General features: G+C 39.2%; 1 protein-coding gene across 3 annotated transcripts in view; it reads left to right on the forward strand.

Annotated features, from left to right (window-relative positions):
* The first annotated feature begins 43 nt into the window (after positions 1-43).
* The window catches only part of RPS6KB1 (ribosomal protein S6 kinase B1), a 40,936-nt gene continuing 21,102 nt past the window's right edge, over positions 44-19,877 (forward strand). The window contains exons 1-4 of one of the 3 annotated variants that reach the window (XM_055399886.2): positions 44-261; positions 7,838-7,887; positions 8,893-9,013; positions 10,636-10,704. In XM_055399886.2, coding sequence (XP_055255861.1) covers positions 121-261; positions 7,838-7,887; positions 8,893-9,013; positions 10,636-10,704 — 381 coding nt within the window. In that variant the 5' untranslated portion in view covers positions 44-120. Of the gene's footprint in view, positions 262-792; positions 905-7,837; positions 7,888-8,892; positions 9,014-10,635; positions 10,705-19,877 lie in introns of those variants that run through there. The other 2 variants (XM_055399866.2, XM_055399875.2) reach the window with 2 other exon arrangements.

Below are 19,877 nucleotides of genomic sequence, written 5' to 3' on the forward strand. Positions count from 1 at the left end.
TGTGCGCATGCCTCGGTGCCGAACTTGAGGAGCCAGTCTGGGGCCTAGGCGCAGACGCACTGAGCCCCAGCGGCCGGTGATGGCGGCAGCGGCGGCGGTGGCTGCGGCGGGTCCGGGCCCATGAGGCGACGACGGAGGCGGGACGGTTTCTACCCAGCGCCGGACTTCCGAGACAGGGAAGCTGAGGACATGGCAGGGGTGTTTGACATAGACCTGGACCAGCCGGAGGACGCGGGCTCTGAGGATGAGCTGGAGGAGGGGGTGAGGCCCGGGGTCCCCGGGGGTGGGGTGGGGGGGCGCCCGAGGTGACAGGGCCGGGGCGTCGGCGCGGGCCCCGGAAAGCCCGGAGCGTCCGAGGGCGCGGAGACCTGGGGGTGGGGGGCGCGAGTCGATCCCGGAGACCCGGGAGGAGCCGAGGCGCCGCGCGGCCCGGAGCGGGGCAGCGGGCGGGGAGGACCTGGCCCTCAGGTGTGAGGCCGCTGCTGGGCTTGCAGGTGCCGGTCGCGCCCCTCGCCCCGGATGAGCGCAGCCGGGAGCAGCCCGTGGAGGGGACGGGGACGGGCGCGCGCGGCGGACTTGCCCGGAGCCCCGGGACCTGCGTGTGCGGGGCGCGCGTGCTGCGAGCGTGTGCGTGTGCGGGGGGGAGGGGGACTGCGTTTGCTGGGTGTCCCGAAAGTGCAGGTGAAGCGCGGAAGGGTGTCCCTTCGACTGTAAGATCTCCAGTGTTGCATCTTCAGACGTCCCACAACCACCTCTCTTCTCGGCCTGTCGCTTCTCTCCTAGGAAGCGCTCAGCTGTTAGAAGTGACAGCTGAAAACTTCTGTCGGGAGTAGCGCTGCCGCTGCAGTTACAGCCACCAGGAGTTTTATTTCGGGAGCAAGGGGGCTCTGCTGCATCTTCCAGGGTTTGTTTGTTTGCTTTTTTTTTTTTAATTTAAAAAACCCCTTCCGTGTGACTTAAAAATAATTTATAACAACACACGGCATTTGTAACTTACTTTTCCTTTAGTTGCAGATGTCTATATTTTTTTCGAAATACTTGATGTAATTTTGGGGTGGAAAAAAACCAACGTTGACAGCTGTGATTTGGCTTGCCAAAAATAAATTGCTTGAACTGAGACTTGTGAATGGTGGTGTGAGGGCTTTCCTTGCTGTAATTTAGGGTGCTAAATTTAGAATTGTTTTTCCTGAATGCATGGCTCGGTTTTACCTTTGCTGTCTTATTCTTTATTCAAGATAAGTTTATTGCAAAATCACAAGTTGTACCTGACGTTCACAAATAGTGTTGTCATGCTAAATCACTGATTCCGGGGCAAATGACCATCAGTGATAACCTCATGATAATATAGATTGTAAATTCCATTGTCTAGATGAGTACATGGGTTTATGACTTAAGTCAGATGTTTGCTCTGACTACAGAAGGGGCCTCCCTTTTTTCCCCCCACCCTATCTCCTCCCTCTGGCAAGTAAGTTGTTTCCTGCTTGTTGACAGAAGATGCTATATACGTAAATATTTTAGGAAAATAGGTTTTATAGTACAGAAATGCTCTTATCAGTTGAGTCTAAATCGAAATCAGGCAGTGTGGGCAGTGTGGAATGTGGGTATTGAGATATATACTTTTTTTTTTGGTGGCTGCGCAGCTCAGCTAATGGAATCTTAGTTCCCCAATGAGGGATTGAACCCAAGCCCTGGCAGTGAAAGTGCCAAATCCTAACCACTGGACTGCTAGGGAATTCCCCAGTGTATATTTTTCGGTATGCTTGCATATGGAATTTCAGTTAGCCTCTTAATGGAACAAATATGGGATTACTTTCATTACATATAACGTACTCTCATCAGTTATATTGGCTCCATATGGCAGTGGCTTGGGAGTGAAGCAGGGGAGGAAATGATAAGAAGGGTGCTTTATATCAATAAAATCTTCACCAGTTGAACTGATAGAATTTCCAAACCTTGGGTTTATTATGAGCTGAAAGTAAAATACTGTATTAAGATTCTTGCTATGAACTGGGACCCCTCTTGAATGTTTGTTCTGCTGGGTACAGGCAAATAGGATTTTGAGCAGGTGTGGAAGAGGAGGTCAGAGAAATTGGTGGAAATAGAAAGAGGAGGAAATATGACTACTACCCTAGGGAGAGGAGCTTTCATTACAAAGGTAATTAAAGAGGATTTTGAGGAAGAGGCTTCAGCAAAATATATCTAACTTAGCAATGCTTTTGCAGTTGAAATGTTTCTTTTGAGTGTGTTATTTTAAGAGATGCAAGGTGGACAAGCAAAGAGTTGGAGTGGAATTGGGTTGGCCACCCAAGGAGATTCAGTGACATCCAGGGTTCTTTATAGGTTTTAAAATTCCGAAAAATGAGAGAAATCTAGATTCTTAGAAAATCTGCCTACTGTGAATTTCTGCTAATATAATTAGAATCCTATTTGTGAATTTGTGTCCTTTAATGTATCCATCCGTCAGGTGCTCAGTCATAGCCAACTCTTTGTGACACCGTGGACTGTAGCCCACAAGGCTCCTCTGTCCACGGGATTCCCAGGCAAGAAATCCTGCCAGTTTCCTCCTTCAGGGGATCTTCCCAACCCAGGGATCTAACCTGAGTCTTCTGCGTCTCCTGTATTGCAGGAGGATTCTTTACCCCTGAGCCACTGGGGAAGCCCCATCCTTTAGTACACAAGTTAAAACATTGGTGCATGTCAGAGTAGCCTCGCATCTTCATTTTACAGAAAGGAAACTGAGGCATCAACCAGGGATATGATTGCCCAAGACCATGGAGATAACTAGTGGTAGTATCTTCTGACGCAGTTCAGTAAGCTTCATTGCACAGCTTCTTCACTGCATTTACTAGTCTTGTTTGTAATGTACCTGATTGTGGTGTGTCAGAGCAAATTCAGATCCTTCCAGCCATGCTCACTGACTGCATGATCTCAAATAAATTGCTTAATCTTTCAGACTAAAGACTCAGAAGACTTTTTTCTTCTCCATAAAATGAAGATTATATGAGATAGAGTATATCAAGTACTCTCAAAATATCCTGGCACATTATGTAGTTAGCTGGTTTATGGAAATAGAGCTTGTCAGTGTTAACTGATTGCCAAGAAACCAATCATTCAAGTTTACCCTCATCTATACATAAAGACATAATAATAAATGCAGTTATACTAGAGGTACTGCATTTTTGGAACAGTAGTTTGTTTCTTTCCTTCCTTGCTTTCTTTCTCTTTGTCGTTGGTCCTATTTAGAAATACATCCCCCACCCGTTTTAAATTTTTTTATTTTTGGCCATGCTGGGTCTTTGTTGCTGTGTGCGGGCTTTCTCTAGTTGCAGAAAGCGGGGGCTACTCTTTAGTTGCAGTGCAGTGGCTCCTTTTGTTGTGGAGCATGGGCTCTAGGCACAAGGGCTTCAGTGGTTGTGGCATGTGGGCTTAGTTGCCTTGTAGCATGTGGAATCTTCCCAGACCAGGGATTGAACTTGTGTCCCCTGCATTGGCAGGCAGATTCTTAACCACTGGACCACCAGGGAAGTCCTAGAGATACCTACTTTTTAGGTATGTTACACTGAGTGAATCTGTATTAGTAAATGTAGCACAGTTAATTTTTCAGTGACTAAAAGATGAGAATTAGTGAGTTTTAAGTACTGTATTAAAACCAGTGGTTGAAAGGGTTTTTGTTTTTCTGTTTCGTTGGTGATAATATAACTTGGGAACAGAGTTGAAACAAGGGAAACTTTTCCTTTAGAAATTTTCATTAGATTATGAAAATGTTGGATACCTCTGCTTTCTGTGAAGATACAGGTTAAAAGAGTAAAAGAAAGTTGTTAATGCAACTTAAAAAAATCATGAATTTTTACTCTGCTAGTTCAAAATTTGAAATAGAGACTTACTGCCAAACTTCAGATTGGGTTAGTAGATTTTTATTGAGCAAAAAGTTTTAAAAATGTTTAGTGTTTTGAAAAATAGCGCTATATAGATAGTATGTATTCAGATGTTCCTGATTGTTAATGTCTCAGTATCCTACATTTTATTAGATACTTACTGTAATGTACTTTTAAATAGCCCAGTATTTGAGGCCAGATTTACTTCTTTCCCCCAGATTACTGAACCTCATTTTATAAGGAAATATCTGTGAACAGCCAGGCAAGTGGATAAATGACTTAATGAATATTTAGATTAAGGATGTTTTTCACCCATTCTGTAACAATTTGTTTAAAATTTTTTAACAGTTTATTTAAATTTTTATAAAATTGGGACTTAAGGCATATTAACTTGAACTTATATATCATTTTAATTGAAAACTTTGCAAATAGTCATTCTGATGAGCTAGTTTGAAACAGTTACCTTGTATAGTACCTTATTGTTTAGTCACTAAGTCCTGCGTCCAGCTCTTCTTTGGACCCCATGGACTGCAGCCTGCCTGGCTCCTGCGTCCATGGAATTCTCCAGATAAGAATGCTGGAGTGGGTTGCCGTTTTCTCCTCCAGGGGATCTTCCCAATCCAGGGATTGAACATGTGTCTCCTGCATTGGCAGGAGAATTCTTCACCCCTGAGCCACAATGAGAATTCTGCTTTGTCAATCATACACAAAAAAACATTAGATGGGTCATGAAGCTTAAGGCAGAAAAAAAAATCTGAATAAAGTTTCCTGTGAAGGATAACCGTCAGTATGTCCTGTAGAATAGCATGGTGTTTCTGGTGTTAGACTTCTAGATACTATTGAGTAGCAGAAAAAAATTGTGCCTCAAAATGCTTGTGCTCCAGAGGTAACGGTAGGAAGTTCTAAGCCCAGTTGCAGGTGGTAAGACAGGCCTGGCTGACTCCGGAAATGAAACACAGCCGCAGGGCATGTGGCTTCTTTCTAGGTGGCTTCAAAGTCATAGTTCAGTGTTAATTACTCTAGTCTTTAATTTAGAATTAAGTAAAGTGAATATTAAAGATAAAACAATTATATAATACCAATTTTATAGAAGTTAGCCTTTTGTCTTTAAAGTGAAGTCATCATAGGTGATTGTATGAAGCACCAGAGACCCCCCAAAGAAAATCCTTTAAGGGTAACCACCCCTGCCTGCCCCTCCCACACTTGAAGCTGTATCAAGTTGAAACTGCAAGTATTTATTTCCCTTGATACTGCACCCTCCCTCACCCCATTTGCCTAGGTCTCATACATCTTTGGTGTTAGACTTCATCCTGAGTTGTTCACACTGTGAGCAAGTTCTGACTAGAACACTTGTTTTGAGAGCGCATTTGACCACCTGTTGTGTAAGAATACTGTCCATTTTCTTTGTGTATCATAACTGTGTACTGGTATCTTTGAAGAAAGATGAGTTCACCTAAATATTTATTGAATTATTCCAAAATTCTTAATAAAAACTTTAAAACTTCTAATTTTTTAGTGCCTGTGATAGAAATTGAGATTTCATAATCAGATTGCATTTAAGAATACTCATTTTACAACTTTGTATATTTATAATACTAATAACTGAGTTTCTGCTGCCAGGTTATATTTTCGAGTTCAGTGACTTTGGTATATTTATAGAGTTATACAGCCATCTCCATAATTTAGTCTTAGCACATTTCTTCAACCTCAACAGAAACTCCGGGCGCACTCACGGTCTCTCCTCACTGCCATCCCCAGCCCTCAGCAGTCACTGGTCTACTTTCCATACCTGTAAATTTGCCTTTTCTGGAGTGTCCATGTGAGTGGACTTATATAATTTGTGGCCTTTTGTGTTGGGCTTCTTTCACGTAAGTTAATGGTTTAAGGATCATCTTTGTTGTAGTATATATCAGTATTCCATTCCTTTTTATAGCCAAATAGTATTCCATTGTTAGTGTCAACGACATTTGTCATTTCACTGGTTGATGTTCATTTGAGTCGTTTCCATTTTGGGGCTGTTGTAAATAATGCTGCTGTGAACATTTATGCCTGAGTCTTTGTGGAATGTGTTGTTTTCATTTCTCTTGGGTAGATACCAAGGAATAGATTTGCTGGATCATATGGTAAGTCTATGTTTAATTTTTGAAGAAAGTGCCTAACTTTTCCAAAGTGGTTATACCATTTTACATTGCTGCCAGCAGTGTATGAGGGTTACGATTTCTCCGCATCCTTGCCAAACTTGTTTTTTCTCTTTTTTGTCTTTTTCATTGTAGCTATCCTAGTTGATGTGAAGTGATATCTCAGTATAGTTTTGGCTTGCACTTCCCTAAGGGCTAATGATATTGAATGTACTTTCATGTGACTTTTGGCCATTTGCCTTCTTTGTGGAGATGCCTGTTCAGATCCTAACCTATTTTTTTTTTTAAGTGAGTTACTTATTTTTTTATTATTGAGTTGTAGAGTTTCTTTATATGTTCTTATTTTGTGGATTGTGAAGATTTACTCTCTCCTAGTTCTTCTAAGAATTTTATGGTTTATAGTTTGAGTTCTTACATTTAGGTCTGTGACCCGCTTTCACGCATGTTGTGAAGGTAAGGATCCAAAGTAAATCTTCGCATGTGGATATGCAATTGTCCTGAACTGTCACTTATTGAAACAAGTCGCTCTCCCATTGAATTTTCTTAGCATCTTTGTCAAAAATCAGTTGACCGTAAATGGAAGGGTTTATTCTGCGCTCTCATTTCTATTTCAATGATTTATATTTCGGTCCTTATGCCTGTACCACACTCCTTTAATTGCTGTTGCTTCATAATACATTTTGAAATCAGGACATGTAAGCCCCCCAACTTTGTTCTCCTTTTTCAAGACTGTTTTGCACCCCACCCCCACCCCCACCCTTGGTTTTCTGAGTGAATTTTAGGATAAGCTTGGCATTTTCTGCAAGAAAGGGACTAGATGTTTTTAAAAGATTGAGTTGAATCTGTAAACCAGTTTGTTCAGTATCACCATCTTAACTATTCAGTTCAGTTCAGTTGCTCAGTCATGTCCGACTCTCTGTGACCCCTTGAATCACAGCACGCCAGGCCTCCCTGTCCATCACCAACTCCTGGAGTTCACTCAAACTCATGTCCATCGAGTTGGTGATGCCATCCAGCCATCTCATTCTCTGTCGTCCCCTAAGTTGTCTTAATCCATGAACATGGAATGTCTTTTGATTTATTTAGGTCTTTTAAAATTTCTTTCAGCAATGTTTTTGGAGTTATCAAATATAGAAACCTTGCACTTCTTTTGTTAAATTTACTTCTAAGTACTTTATTCTATTGATGCCGCTTTGAATGGAGTTATCTTAATTTCATTTTTGAATTGTTCATTTTGCTAGTGTACAGAGGGTTAAATTAAGTTTTGCACTCTTAATGGTCAGAATAAATGTTTGGTCAGTATGACTCCACACAATTTGAGAGTGTTGCTTAACTGTTTTGCTTTGATCAGCCATATCATTCATGACAATATCTTGGAATGGTTGTGGTTACCTTAGGCTTAGTTAGGTTGCAGTTATGTAAGGTTTCTAGCATTATGTTAGTCTTATCAAAAGCATGTCAGAATAACTTTTTATAAGTCATTTGGTTAACTCAGAATGCGGTACCTTTAGTTTCATAAAGTACAGAATACGTATTTTGAATACATGTAATTTTTGAAGAAGAAATCACCTGGTTTTGTTTGTAGATCATTGATGAGTAGCATCTATAGCTTAGTTGTCACATAAAATTAAAAGTGAAATCCCCTTAATATTGTTTGTGTGCTTTACTTTGTTCATCACCACATTTACCTGTTAATAAAGTTATAAAGAATTTGTAAGCTGATTTATTTCATTCATTCTCCTTCAGTAATGGGGTGAAGCATTATATTTTTAAATTTCTTGTTTATGGGATTATTTATTTTTAAAACTTTAACATATTTTTCAGGGTCAGTTAAATGAAAGCATGGACCATGGGGGAGTTGGACCATATGAACTGTAAGTATATTTGAAAAGGTTTCACTGTGCTGTCTTTTTTTAATTTAAGTTATATCAGCTCCAGTTTACAGCCATCATGTGATTTTAATAACCTGTTCTTAAATATATCGTCATACAGAGACTTGGTTTATTGAGCTTGGCACCGATACGAAAACATATCTGGGGTTTTGAGATCATGTATGGATTTTGAGAAGAAGATTATTAAAATTTGGAGTATTCTGAATATGAGTCTGAGTGTGTTAAAGATTTTTATTAGTTTAATGTGGAGAACTACCTTTTCCTACTGAACAATAAAAATTTTAGAAATGCTCCCCAAATCAAACGCTTCTTGTTCTGCTTGTAATGTATCATCTAAACAGAGATTTGTGCATTCTTGTGTCATTCTGGGAAAGCTTCATTAGTTGAATTAGGTGTTTGATCTGCTCTGTATCCCACCTTCAAGTAAAAAGCCTTGTATTGTGGGGAAACTAAGATCACTCATAGAAAGCATTTAAATGACAGATAAATTGCCACCCTTTTTGGAATCTTTAAGTATATATGGAAAGGTGCATGGTTATAATTTATTAACAAGAATTTTTAGCAGAAAACTTGAACTAATTGGGTGCTTTTAGAAAGTGCTTAGATTTTCTGCTGATGTTGCCAAATACAGTTGGATAATACCTAACTTCAGACATTTTGAATAAACTAAATTTGAATAACTAGAAGACTGTTTTCCTTTGTCAGCTTAATAAACTTGTTCTAATTCATCTTAGTTTGGGAGTACTTGATGCTTATGAAAATCAATAATATTCTGTAAACAAGCAGATCAGCAGATGGTTCTCAAGCCACCCTAATCTTGACCTACCATGTCATCGAATTATTAGTTAACTTAGAGCTCGGATACTAAATTTGCTATCACGTACTTTTTTCCTTTTACTTAATTGGAGTATTATTCTCATTCTAACAATACGCTGAAGGTAATTTAACTTCTCACAAATTTACTTTTGGTTTTGCTTTTCTCCCCAGTGGCATGGAGCATTGTGAGAAATTTGAAATCTCAGAAACTAGTGTGAACAGAGGGCCAGAAAAAATCAGACCAGAATGTTTTGAGCTACTTCGAGTACTTGGTAAAGGGGGCTATGGAAAGGTAGGAAATATTTTGAAATGAGAGCTGTTGTCTGTCTTGGGTAGATTAATGTTTACACCCTGTTTCCAGCTGTCTTCTTCAGTCTTTGCAAGCTCTCAGCAAAGGACATGATCATTTAACCTGGTATTATTTGAGCAATGTATAGAAACTCTCCTCTTACCACCATTCACAAAAAAGCCTGGCACTTTGTGGGTACTCAGTCAATAGTTGTAGAATAAATAAATAGGTAGCTGGGCTGGGGAGTATCTGTTATTAGAGGATTCATTCCTTCCTTTTGCTCAATGGTACTGACTATAGAGGCATGGCACATTAGATTGGTATCTGTTACTGAGACCTTAATCTAAATTGATTTTCTTTGACTTGCAGTATTCAGAGCAATAGAGTTAGGGAAGCTGAAGAATTTAAGAGAGGAGAAGAAAAATGAAGAACATCACTTGGTTTCATAGTTTTGCCAGAAGCTATCTAATTTAAGACCTCACCTTGGAGTGTTGTGTTCAAGAAAATTTGGACATTCTGTTTGCCATTCTTTTTCAAAAGACAGTTTGGGTAACATGTTAGTAGTTAAGATTAAGCTTGAGAACTATTTATGTTATGTGTAGTGTTCATTTTTGCAAAACATGGCATTTGAAGTTTGTTCCTAGGCTTCAGGACACATTCTCATATGTTTTAATCATCGTGACTGTATAACACATGCACTGTGAATCTCATATTTTAGCTGTTGCATGAAAGGATATTAGGGCTAATCATTTTAAGGCGTAAATAATTCCTGTCAAATGTTATTAAATAGTTATATGTGAAGCATCTCTGAAAATTTATGAGCTATTTTATAATTTCTGTGTGTCTAGGAAATAGTTTTTTCTATGCAAACTTGGATTTTATAAAGTAACATGGAGTGCTTATTATTATATGGTAATGACCAACTTTACCACCAGATGTCAGCAGAATAAACAGGAAGGTTCTGTGTTGTATGACAGTTTTCACTACTAAGGACTTCCTGGGTAGCTCAGCTGGTCAAGAATCTTCCTGCAGTGCAGGAGAACCCAGTTCAATCCCTGGGAAGTGAAGATGCCTTAAAGGGACACGCTACCCACTCTGATTTTCTTGGGCTTCTCTGGTGGTTCAGACGGTAAAGAATTTGCCTGTAATTTGGGAGCCCTGGGTTGGGAAGATCCCCTGGAGAAGGGCATGGCAACCCACTCCAGTATTCTTGCCTGGAGAATCCCCAAGGACAGAGAAGCCAGGTGGGTTGCAGTCCATGGGGTTGCAAAGAGTCGGACATGACTGAGTGGCTAAGCACAGTACTAAATCTTGAATGTGGTCTGGCTCTTTTAGCTCATCATTTCTGTACACAGCGCTTCATGGTGCTAGTTTCAGTAAGAATGTAGACTGCTGCATCATTTGCTTCATATAAGTAGGAATTAAGGGACTGTGTGGAGAAGGAAATGGCAACCCACTCCAGTGTTCTTGCCTGGAGAATCCCAGGGACGGGGGAGCCTGGTGGGTTTCCGTCTATGGGGTCACACAGAGTCGGACACGACTGAAGTGACTTAGCAGCAGCAGCAAGGGACTGTGACTTAACATAGTGTAGCTTTTAATAACACACACTTTTATTTTTCATCCAGGTTTTTCAAGTACGAAAAGTAACAGGAGCAAATACCGGGAAAATATTTGCTATGAAGGTGCTTAAAAAGGTGATTTCTCTCCTCCTCCTCAACTATATTCTTAATTGCTATAAAATCGATATTTTGGTGTAAAATTCTCAGTTAAAAGATTCATGGGGTCGCGGAGAGTCGGACACGACTGAGCGACTGAACTGAACTGAACTGAACCACAATTATAAGTCTTCTTGGAATGTGGGGTACATTTTATCATTCTTACTCCTGTTTTATTCTGCTTGGTTACTTGGTAAGGGTGCAGAGGAGATTGTTTCAGTTCTCCTCCGAGGTTAACTCTTTTAACCCTTTGTTCTGGTCTCTGTATTTCTAAGTAATAAACATGTTCTGCTGTGACTTAATTCAGTAGTTTTAGAATTACAGACTGACTTCCTATTTTATTCTTTTTTACTCCTTTCTTCCTTTTTCCCATCCTCATCTGGCATCGTTTTCTTTCGATCTGTTGCCTTCTCAAACCTTCCATCAACTCTATAAAACACCTTTCAGGCCAGTGTATGGTCACACTTATTAGATAAGTAACTAGTTCTGTTTATTTTCCTAGAGCCATCCTAGAGGAGCCTTCTGTCCCCTGTTTTCACCTGTGCCGATCTTTCTCTCGGCACAGCTGTCATTACTGGACTTCCCCTCCACTACAATCCTTCAAATCCTCCTGACCCCTTCAGTGTTGGATCCTTTGTTTCTTGGATCCCAGATGTTCCTTTTTCTTAGTTTGTGTCCTGTTCCCTTGCTTTGGTGACCATTTACTGGTGATTTCCTGAGAAACTGAATGAAGGTGAATTTGATATTCCAAATTTTTGCAGTGATATGTCTTGCTTTGATTCTTATTATTTATTTTTACTGTTTCAGTCTTAAAAGTTTTCAGTCTTTTAGCTCTAGGGAATTTTCTTTTATGATCTCTTTGATAATTTTCCCCTTGTTTTCTTCTCTTAGAATTGCGTTTACTTGGGTGTTGGGCCTCCTAGACTGATCATCTATTTTTCTTTCCTTTCCACTTGTAAATTTCTTTATCTTTTTGTTTGCTTTCTGAGGTTTTTCTAGAAATTTATTTTCTAATCATTTTTAAAATGTAGTGTATTTGTTTGGCTTGTGGGATTTCATTAATAGCCGCCCGAACAGGGATCCAGTCCAGGCCCCTGGCAGTGCAAGTGCAGAATCTTAATCCCTGGACCATCAAGGAATTCCCTTGCTGCTGCTGCTGATACTAAGTCACTTCAATTGTGTCCGACTCTGTGTGACCCCATAGACGGAAGCCCACCAGGCTCCCCCGTCCCTGGGATTCTCCAGGCAAGAACACCGGAGCGGGCTGCCATTTCCTTCTCCAATGTGTGAAAGTGAAAAGTGAAAGTGAAGTCACTCAGTTGTATCCGATCCTTAGTGACCCCATGGACTGCAGCCTACCAGGCTCCTCCATCCATGGGATTTTCTAGGCAAGAGTACTGGAGTAGCTTGCCATTGCCTTCTCCAAAGGAATTCCCTTACTGATTTTTAAAAAACTATCATATTTGTAATTTCCCAAAGCTCTTTGTGTTGTTTGTTCTTTTTATACCTATCTATTTTGTGAGTACAATATCTTCTTTTATTCCTCTGAGTCATTTTAATTATAAATTCTTTGAAATATTTTTTTGTTTCATGGGCGTGTCTCTTTTCTAAGTTCCTATTTTCTTTGACTTTGATTTAGTGTTTTGTTGCCATGTTAGGGGCCTTCTTTAGATGTTTGGTGTCCTTGAAGAGTGGAACTCTGAGAAGCTGATCAGAAACTGTGTATATGTAGCCTTCTCCAGTGTGCAGTCATGAGATTAGCTGGCAGTTGACTAAGAACTTCTGTCAGTGTCTAAAGGTCTTTTTTCTGCTGTGGATCAATTCGTGCTGGGAAAGATTCTCTAATCTTCTGCCTAGAAAAAGCATTCTGGATGACAGATAGGAGATGGAGCTCTCACCTTTCAACATCAGATTTTTTCTGAAATCACGTTTGTTTTGTTTTTCACTTTATTGATGTATAGTTGCTTTACAGTGTTTCATTTCTGCTGCACAGCAAAGTGGTTCATTTACATAGGCATATTCTTTTTCATCCATTAGGCTTTATCCCATGACATTTATAGGTCCCTGTGCTTTACGGTAGGTCTTTGCTGTTTATCCAGCCTCTGTGTACGAGTTTGCATCTGCTAATCCCAAGCTCCCAAACCTTACCTCTGCCTTCCCCAACCCCAGCCACAAGTGTGGCCCAGCCACAAATGTGTTTGCTTTGTGTGTCTATTTCTGTTTTGTAGATAGGTTTATTTGTTGTATTTTAGTTTACGTAAGTGCTATCATATGGTGTTTTGTCTTTCTCTTTCTGACTGACTTTGCTTAATGTGGTAATATCTAGGTCCATCTATGTTGCTGCAGATAGCGTTGTTTTGGTCTGTTTTATGGCTCAGCAACGAAGTCAAGTTTTTACTTCAGCACTCTACTCTGTATCTGATCCTTCACTCTTTTTTTATTTTTCTGGAGACTACATCTCTCCAAGTGGTAGTTCCTGGCTGGTTACTGTAGATATGGGAATCTTGCTGATCTATCTGCTCCTTACAGAGACTTTCAGATAATCCTCCTGTTTTCAGCCCTCCACCTTTTGCCTTCTGTAGACCTTAATGATTCCATATTTTTTTCCTTTTCTTTCCTTTTATTTTTACTTCTAATTTTTGAACACTGCTAGGGCTTTATCTTGGAGAAGGAAATGGCAGCCCACTCCAGTATTCTTGCCTAAAGAATTCCGTGGACAGAGGAGGCTGGTGGGCTGCTGTCCATGGGGTTGCACAGAGAGAGACATGACTGAAGCGACTTAGCTTGCATGCACGCATTGGAGAAGGAAATGGCAACCCACTCCAGTATTCTCACCTGGAGAATCCCAGGGATGGAGGAGCCTGGTGGGCTGCTGTCTGTGGGTTCGCACAGAGTCAGACACGACTGAAGTGACTTAGCAGCAGCTTAGCAGCAGGGCTTTGCTGGTGGGTCAGATGGTAAAGAATCTGCCTGCAGTGCAGGAGACCCAGGTTCGATCCCTGGGTCCGGAAAATCCTCTGAAGAAGGGAATGGCTACCCACTCCCAGTATTCTTGCCTAGAAAATTCCACGGATAGAGGAGACTGGTAGGGTCACAAAGAGTCAGACAGAGCTGAGTGACTAACACTAACTGTTCAGGGCTTTATAGATGGATTCAACTTTTTTTGAGTTACGCCTCTTTCCAGGCATTTAGGTTTGCTCATACCCCAGTATGCTAAGTTATTCACAACTGCTTTATCCCCACTCTGTTTTCACCTTTTGAGATGCAGAGTTACATGTGTTTCTTTGTTTTATTAACCTTGGATTGTGTATGTTTGGTTTCATGTTCTTTTGGTTTGGGATTGATTTCTGAAAAGATCTCATTGTCTTAAAATCTTAGTAGAAAACTGTATTAAGACAATCAAAATGACTTTTTAAAAAAAAATACAGTGTTTATGTATCATTCTCTTTTCCCTGATTTTTACTTAAGCAGTACAAATGACTTCTTAATTTAAAAACTGAGGAACAAATACTGTGACCACAACTTTATTGGTGATTGTCTTAAAGAAGCAGTTTAGGTATTTTCAACTTCAGTTTCTGCATCAGTAAGCCAGAATTAATCTGCTCTCTGGCTTTCCCGTTGGAACCATTTGAGATTATGGATTTTTTTATCTATAAAGTATTTTAAGTCTAAAATTGGAGACAGTATAAATAATACTTGTTCTTGAAGTGTTGAAAGAAGTACTGGTCAGGTTTCTTAGAATAATCCATTCCTTTTGATATGTTATTTATGAATGCCTGATAATCAGGGCTGAGCAAAATTAGTCATAATTGTATCTTAAGTGTCTGGCACAGATATCTTTAATAGAAAAGTTTGTTGTTTTTTTTTTTTCCCCTATTGATGGTAAGTGGGTGTGGATTAATATATTAGGAAGTCCATAGACTTAACTACTGCTATTTGTCAGGCTTCATTTTTATGCCCAGGCATCGAAGACCTAACTTTCTTTGCCTCTTCTTGTGCTTAGTTACCATGCATTCTCACCGTTTGGTTTTTCTTTGCCTAAGCCTGGCTAGAGAATCACACACTGTCTCATTCTTTCCTTGCTGTTCCTGAAAACAAGCTAGGGTTAGGTCCAAGGTTTTAATTCCTAAATCCCTAGGTAAAGATAGCTGTGTTCTCCCTTTGAGTTTCTTCTTTTGATTTTGTTAACCCTGGAAGCAGAGAGTACTAACCTTCTTGTCTTGAGTATGTGGTAAAAATTTACCTCATTCTAACCTTAAAGATAAAATCATAAACCAGATGTTCCCTTGTCTTAAATGAGTTGCTTACATCTAAATAATGTGTCTGGATTTATTAGTTCTCCTGGGCTTGTTTACTCATTATGAGAAGGGTCAAATGTTGAGGAATAGACTGTTTCCAACAACTATCTCTCTGTCCTTCCAGTTGCATCAAAAAGTATACCCTGGAAGCAAAATATTATTGCCCATGTCAATAGTTCAGCTCACATTGTAAATTTTAGAACCTTTGGCCAAAGGCTTGTAGCTCACAGATTGGTCATGTTTCTTTCATTCCTTCTTTTATTGAACCAGCTGAGAATCTGTAGTGTGCCAGGAATTTTGCTGGACAGTAGGATTTAGCACTTGAGATGGATGTAATCTCTGCTCTTACTCTGCTTACTGTGTAATTCAAGGGAAGAACTATAAGCTTATCCTTATAATTTCTACTCCAGTCAAAACCTCCCAACTTTGAGGATTAAGCTTATTCTAATTTCTTAGTGTTTATCAGTCATTTCCTCTCCTCTCTCATACTTATTTTCCTGGGTGTCTTCTATGTCCTTGTATTAAATAAGTAATCAATTGCCTAGCCTTCTAATTCCTCATTGATCCCAAATCCATCAGCGTTCACCTCCATTTCACATTGCTAGGCCCCACAGTTGTACCGTCCTCTTCTGAAACACTGGACTATAATAGAACAACAACATTCTCACTTCTTTATTCCTCTAGTGCCTAGTATTTGGCCCTGTTAGTGCTTTGACCTTTCTGTTTTTTTCTTCAAGTTCTTAGTCCCTTTTTAATTTCACCTTGTACCTAATCTAGCCTAATCAACATGCTGTGCCACGTCAGTCACCTACTATCCCTGGTTGACATTATCCTCCAGAACGCTCTAATCAGTTTATTTGTTAATACTCCTTTATTCCTGTATCTCAGTTATTGAACATCACTGGCAGAAATCACACAAACTTTAAATTGCTACTGGGAAAATTCATAGTCCCCAATTCACATAGACCCTCAGTACCCACCAAAGGTTCCTAGCCAGCCCCGTTCATTCTCCACAACTAGTAGAGCCTTTACTGTCAGTCCAACTATTCTTTTTTAGCAGACTGCCTCTCTTCCTAATTGAGGCTGTCAGATAAGATTCCCTTCAACTTTCTTACCCTAATACTGTATTGTCTGCATTTTCACCTTTCTTTACTTCACTTTCTCCAGGCTTAGTGGGAGATGTGTTCTTCCTCCTTTCCAAGGCGAAACCCTCTCTTTATGTTTGGATCCCATCTCTTTCTGCCTGTTTAGGGTCTTTTCTTTGTCACTTCTCACTCTTTCTACATCCTCTATCCTGACTTCATTCTCTGTTTAAATATATTCATGTCTTTGCCATATTTAGAAAATAAATCCTTTCTTCACTCGAAGTCTATCATAGCTTCCAGTCTCTGCCGTTCATAGACTGATTTCTTAAGAAGTCATTTTTTATTTTATTTTTTTTACTCACTATATTTTGAACTCACAACTCTACTATTTTGATGAAACTCTTTTTCCCTTTGTCACCAGGGATCTAATTGCTGGATCCAGTAGGCTTTCCTTAACTCATCCTTAATTTACCTCTGTTGCGCTGAAGCTATTGACCACAGCGTTTTGAAACTACACTCCCTTGATTTCTGTGATTCTTTTGTGATTTTTTTTCTTTACTAATTCTTCATCTTATCTTCTTGATGTCTAGCTTCCCAGACTTTCTCAAAATTGCTTATTTAAAAAATTCATACCTCCTGAACAGTTAAAAAATAGCACATCTTTGAAGTTTTTCAAACTTTGCAAAGAGTTGCAAGAGTAGTACAGTGATCACCAATTGTTAACTTTGCCATATTTTCTTTGTCTGCTGCTCCCTTTATCTCTCCTCTCTCTGTATGTACACATACGTATATTCAAAGTTTTTTATTTTTTTGCTATAAAAATTGAAAATTATTTGCAGATATGGCACTTTGCCTTTAAAATCTCTTTATGTATCTCTTAAGAATAGGGCATTTTCATACATAACCACAATGTAATTATCACATTTGGGAAGTTTAATATTGGTATCCAATTCTGTTTTCCTGATACATTGTCTATAGTCAAGCTTCCCCAGTTATGTCAATAATATCCTTTACAGCTAATTTTTGTTTTTAATATCCAGGATTTAATGAAGGATCACATGTTACATTGAGTAGTCTGTGTCTTCAGTTTCCTTTACTCTAGAGTCCTATGTCTTCAGTTTCTTTTGCTTTAGTTTCCTTTAGTTTTTTGTATTTCATGACGCTAACATTTTTTGAAGATCTGGGCCAGTCATTTTGCAGAGTGATTTGGATATGTTTCATTATTTCCTTATGAAAATGCTTAAATTTTAAATTTAAGTTAAATTCTTTCTGCAGGAATAGTTTACATGAGTATTGTGTCCTTAGGAAGCTCATAATGTTAGTCTGTCTCATTATTTAGTGAGTTTGATCACTTGGTTAAGGTGGTGTCCACAAAACTTTACATTCTACAGATGCCTTTTTCCCTCTGTAATTAAAAAGTATCTATGGAATGAAAGTTAGAGATTGTGCTAATATTCCATCCTAATCTTCTACACCCAATGGTTTTATTATCCGTCGTTTCTTAGCCAAATCAGATAATACTCTGGTGATTATATAGTGGAGACTTTTCTGTTGTATTATTTTTTTGTATATCAGTTGTCATTTTTCTGTAAAGAAGAGCTTTTCATATTTTTTTAATTTTTGAAAACATTTTTATTTATTTTTTGGCTGCATTGTGCTTTCTCTAGTTGTGGCGAGCAGGGGCTCCTCTCCTGTTGCACTGCACGGGCTTCTTATTGTGGTGTCTTCTCTTGTTGTGGAGCACGGACTCTAGGCACAAGGACTTCAGCACAAGGTTGCAGCTTGTGGGCTCTAGAGTACACAAGCTTCAGTAGTTGTAACAGGTTTAGCTGTGCGCTGGCATATGGTATCTTCCTGGAAATCCGTGTCCAAATCTGTGTCCCTTGCATTGGCAGGCGAGGCCTCAACCATGGACCATTAGTGAAGTCCCAGTGGACTATTTTTTTCATAATGTTATCCATTTCTTTCATTATCAAATTTTGGTCCGAAAATGTTCCCAAGTTTTGCTAGAGAGAGCTCTTTTAAGGCTTCTGTGTCCTTTTAACATATCCCTGTTTTGGAGTACTTCCTTTCTATACAGTAGTGTGCTCCAGGTTTACCTTGCATGTTCCCTCACCCTGGCCTGGCAGCATCTATTTTTCTTTGGAGCCCTGGTTTCTTTGGTAGAGAAACCAAGATCTGATTTCCAAGCTATGGTCTTTGCTACTGAAGTGTCATTCTTCTGGCTCTTTTAGAACAGAGCTAGGAGTTTTGTTTTTGTTTTAAGTCATGGCTTCACATGGATATTCCTAATTTCAGTCCAGTTCTTTAGGGTTCTTTTTTCTTCAGTCTACATTTGCATCTCTTTTTCCACATTGAGAAATGCCTGTTAACAACATCAATACATTTACTCATTTACTTAGTGGTATAATATATGCTAATAGTTTGAGAATTATAATACCAATAGTACTTGTAGTAGCTACAAGCATACTAAGTGTGGCTTAAGATTTCCTTGCAATTTTTGTTATGCTTACATATATGTTACTTAAGAATGTGCAGTGTAAAGTTATATAAATGTCTTTTTTCTCTTTTTGTGGTAAAATTATCAAAGAATTGGATTGGCCAAAAAGTTTTGTACTATTGTATGGAAAAACCCAAATGAACTTTTGGGCCAACCTAATAAAAGTCAATTAAATTTATGTATTTCTCCTGTATTCAGTTTTATTTGCCTCCCCTATCCTTGTTTTAATTTTTTTTGAAATGTATAAAACATTATTATGGTTCAGAATTCAAGATATCCATTTTATAATCACCATATGATATTTGATTCAGGTAAGAAGAGAAATAAATGATAAAACTATTAAGGTTTTACTTAAAATTCCTATTCCTTTTCTTGCCTTCCCACAGTTGTTAGCTTTTTTCTTTTTGATGGGTTTCTTGTTAGGATTTTATTTTCTTGACCGCACCATACAGCATGTAGGATCTTTGTTCCCTGACAAGGGATTGAACCCCAGACCTCGGCAGTGAGACCTAGGCTGTCAGCGATTCCCTTTCATTAACTTTTGACTTATCTTGGTAGTGCTCATTATTGCGTTTATAAGGATGTATATATTATTATATTTTTGTTTCCTCTTTTACACAAAAGGTAGCATGCTGTGTGTACTGCTGTGCCATATATGTTCTTTTGCACCTTGCTTTCATAGAGATACTCCTCATTTTTTAAAAAAATATTTATTATTTTTCTTTCTTTATTTGGCTGCTCTCTTAGGTGCAGCATGCAGGGCTTTTAGTTGTGGCATGTGGGGTCTAATTCCCTGACCAGCGATTGAGCCCATGCCCTCTGCATTGGGAGTGCAGAGTCTTAGCCACTGGACCACCAGGGAAGTCCCCTCATTCTTTTTATAGCTTTACAGGGTTTTCATTCACTATCCTGTGCTTAGGCGTTTAGGTTTTTTCTAATGTTGCACTTTTACAAATATTGATAATATTCCAACCAATAACCTTGTGTACATGCTTTTTCATGTCCAGAACAATGTATCATTACCCCAAAACTTTCTTCTTTGTTTCCATTTCCTCAGTGGCACTATTAGTTACACAGAAACCATGGTATCATTCTTCTCATATCTCATTAGTCAGGAAGTGCTAATGATGCACTTTTACCCTTTTTTTCCCCCACCTTCATTTTCTTAGTTACAGATTTTACTTCTTGCTTACTTTACTAGCCTCCGGAGAAGGCAATGGCAAGCCACTCCAGTACTATTGCCTAGAAAATCCCATGGATGGAGGAACC

The sequence above is a fragment of the Moschus berezovskii genome, chromosome 20, assembly GCF_049115385.1.
Source record: "Moschus berezovskii isolate FMDL1 chromosome 20, NW_MosBer_1.0, whole genome shotgun sequence".
NCBI classification, from domain to species: domain Eukaryota; kingdom Metazoa; phylum Chordata; class Mammalia; order Artiodactyla; family Moschidae; genus Moschus; species Moschus berezovskii.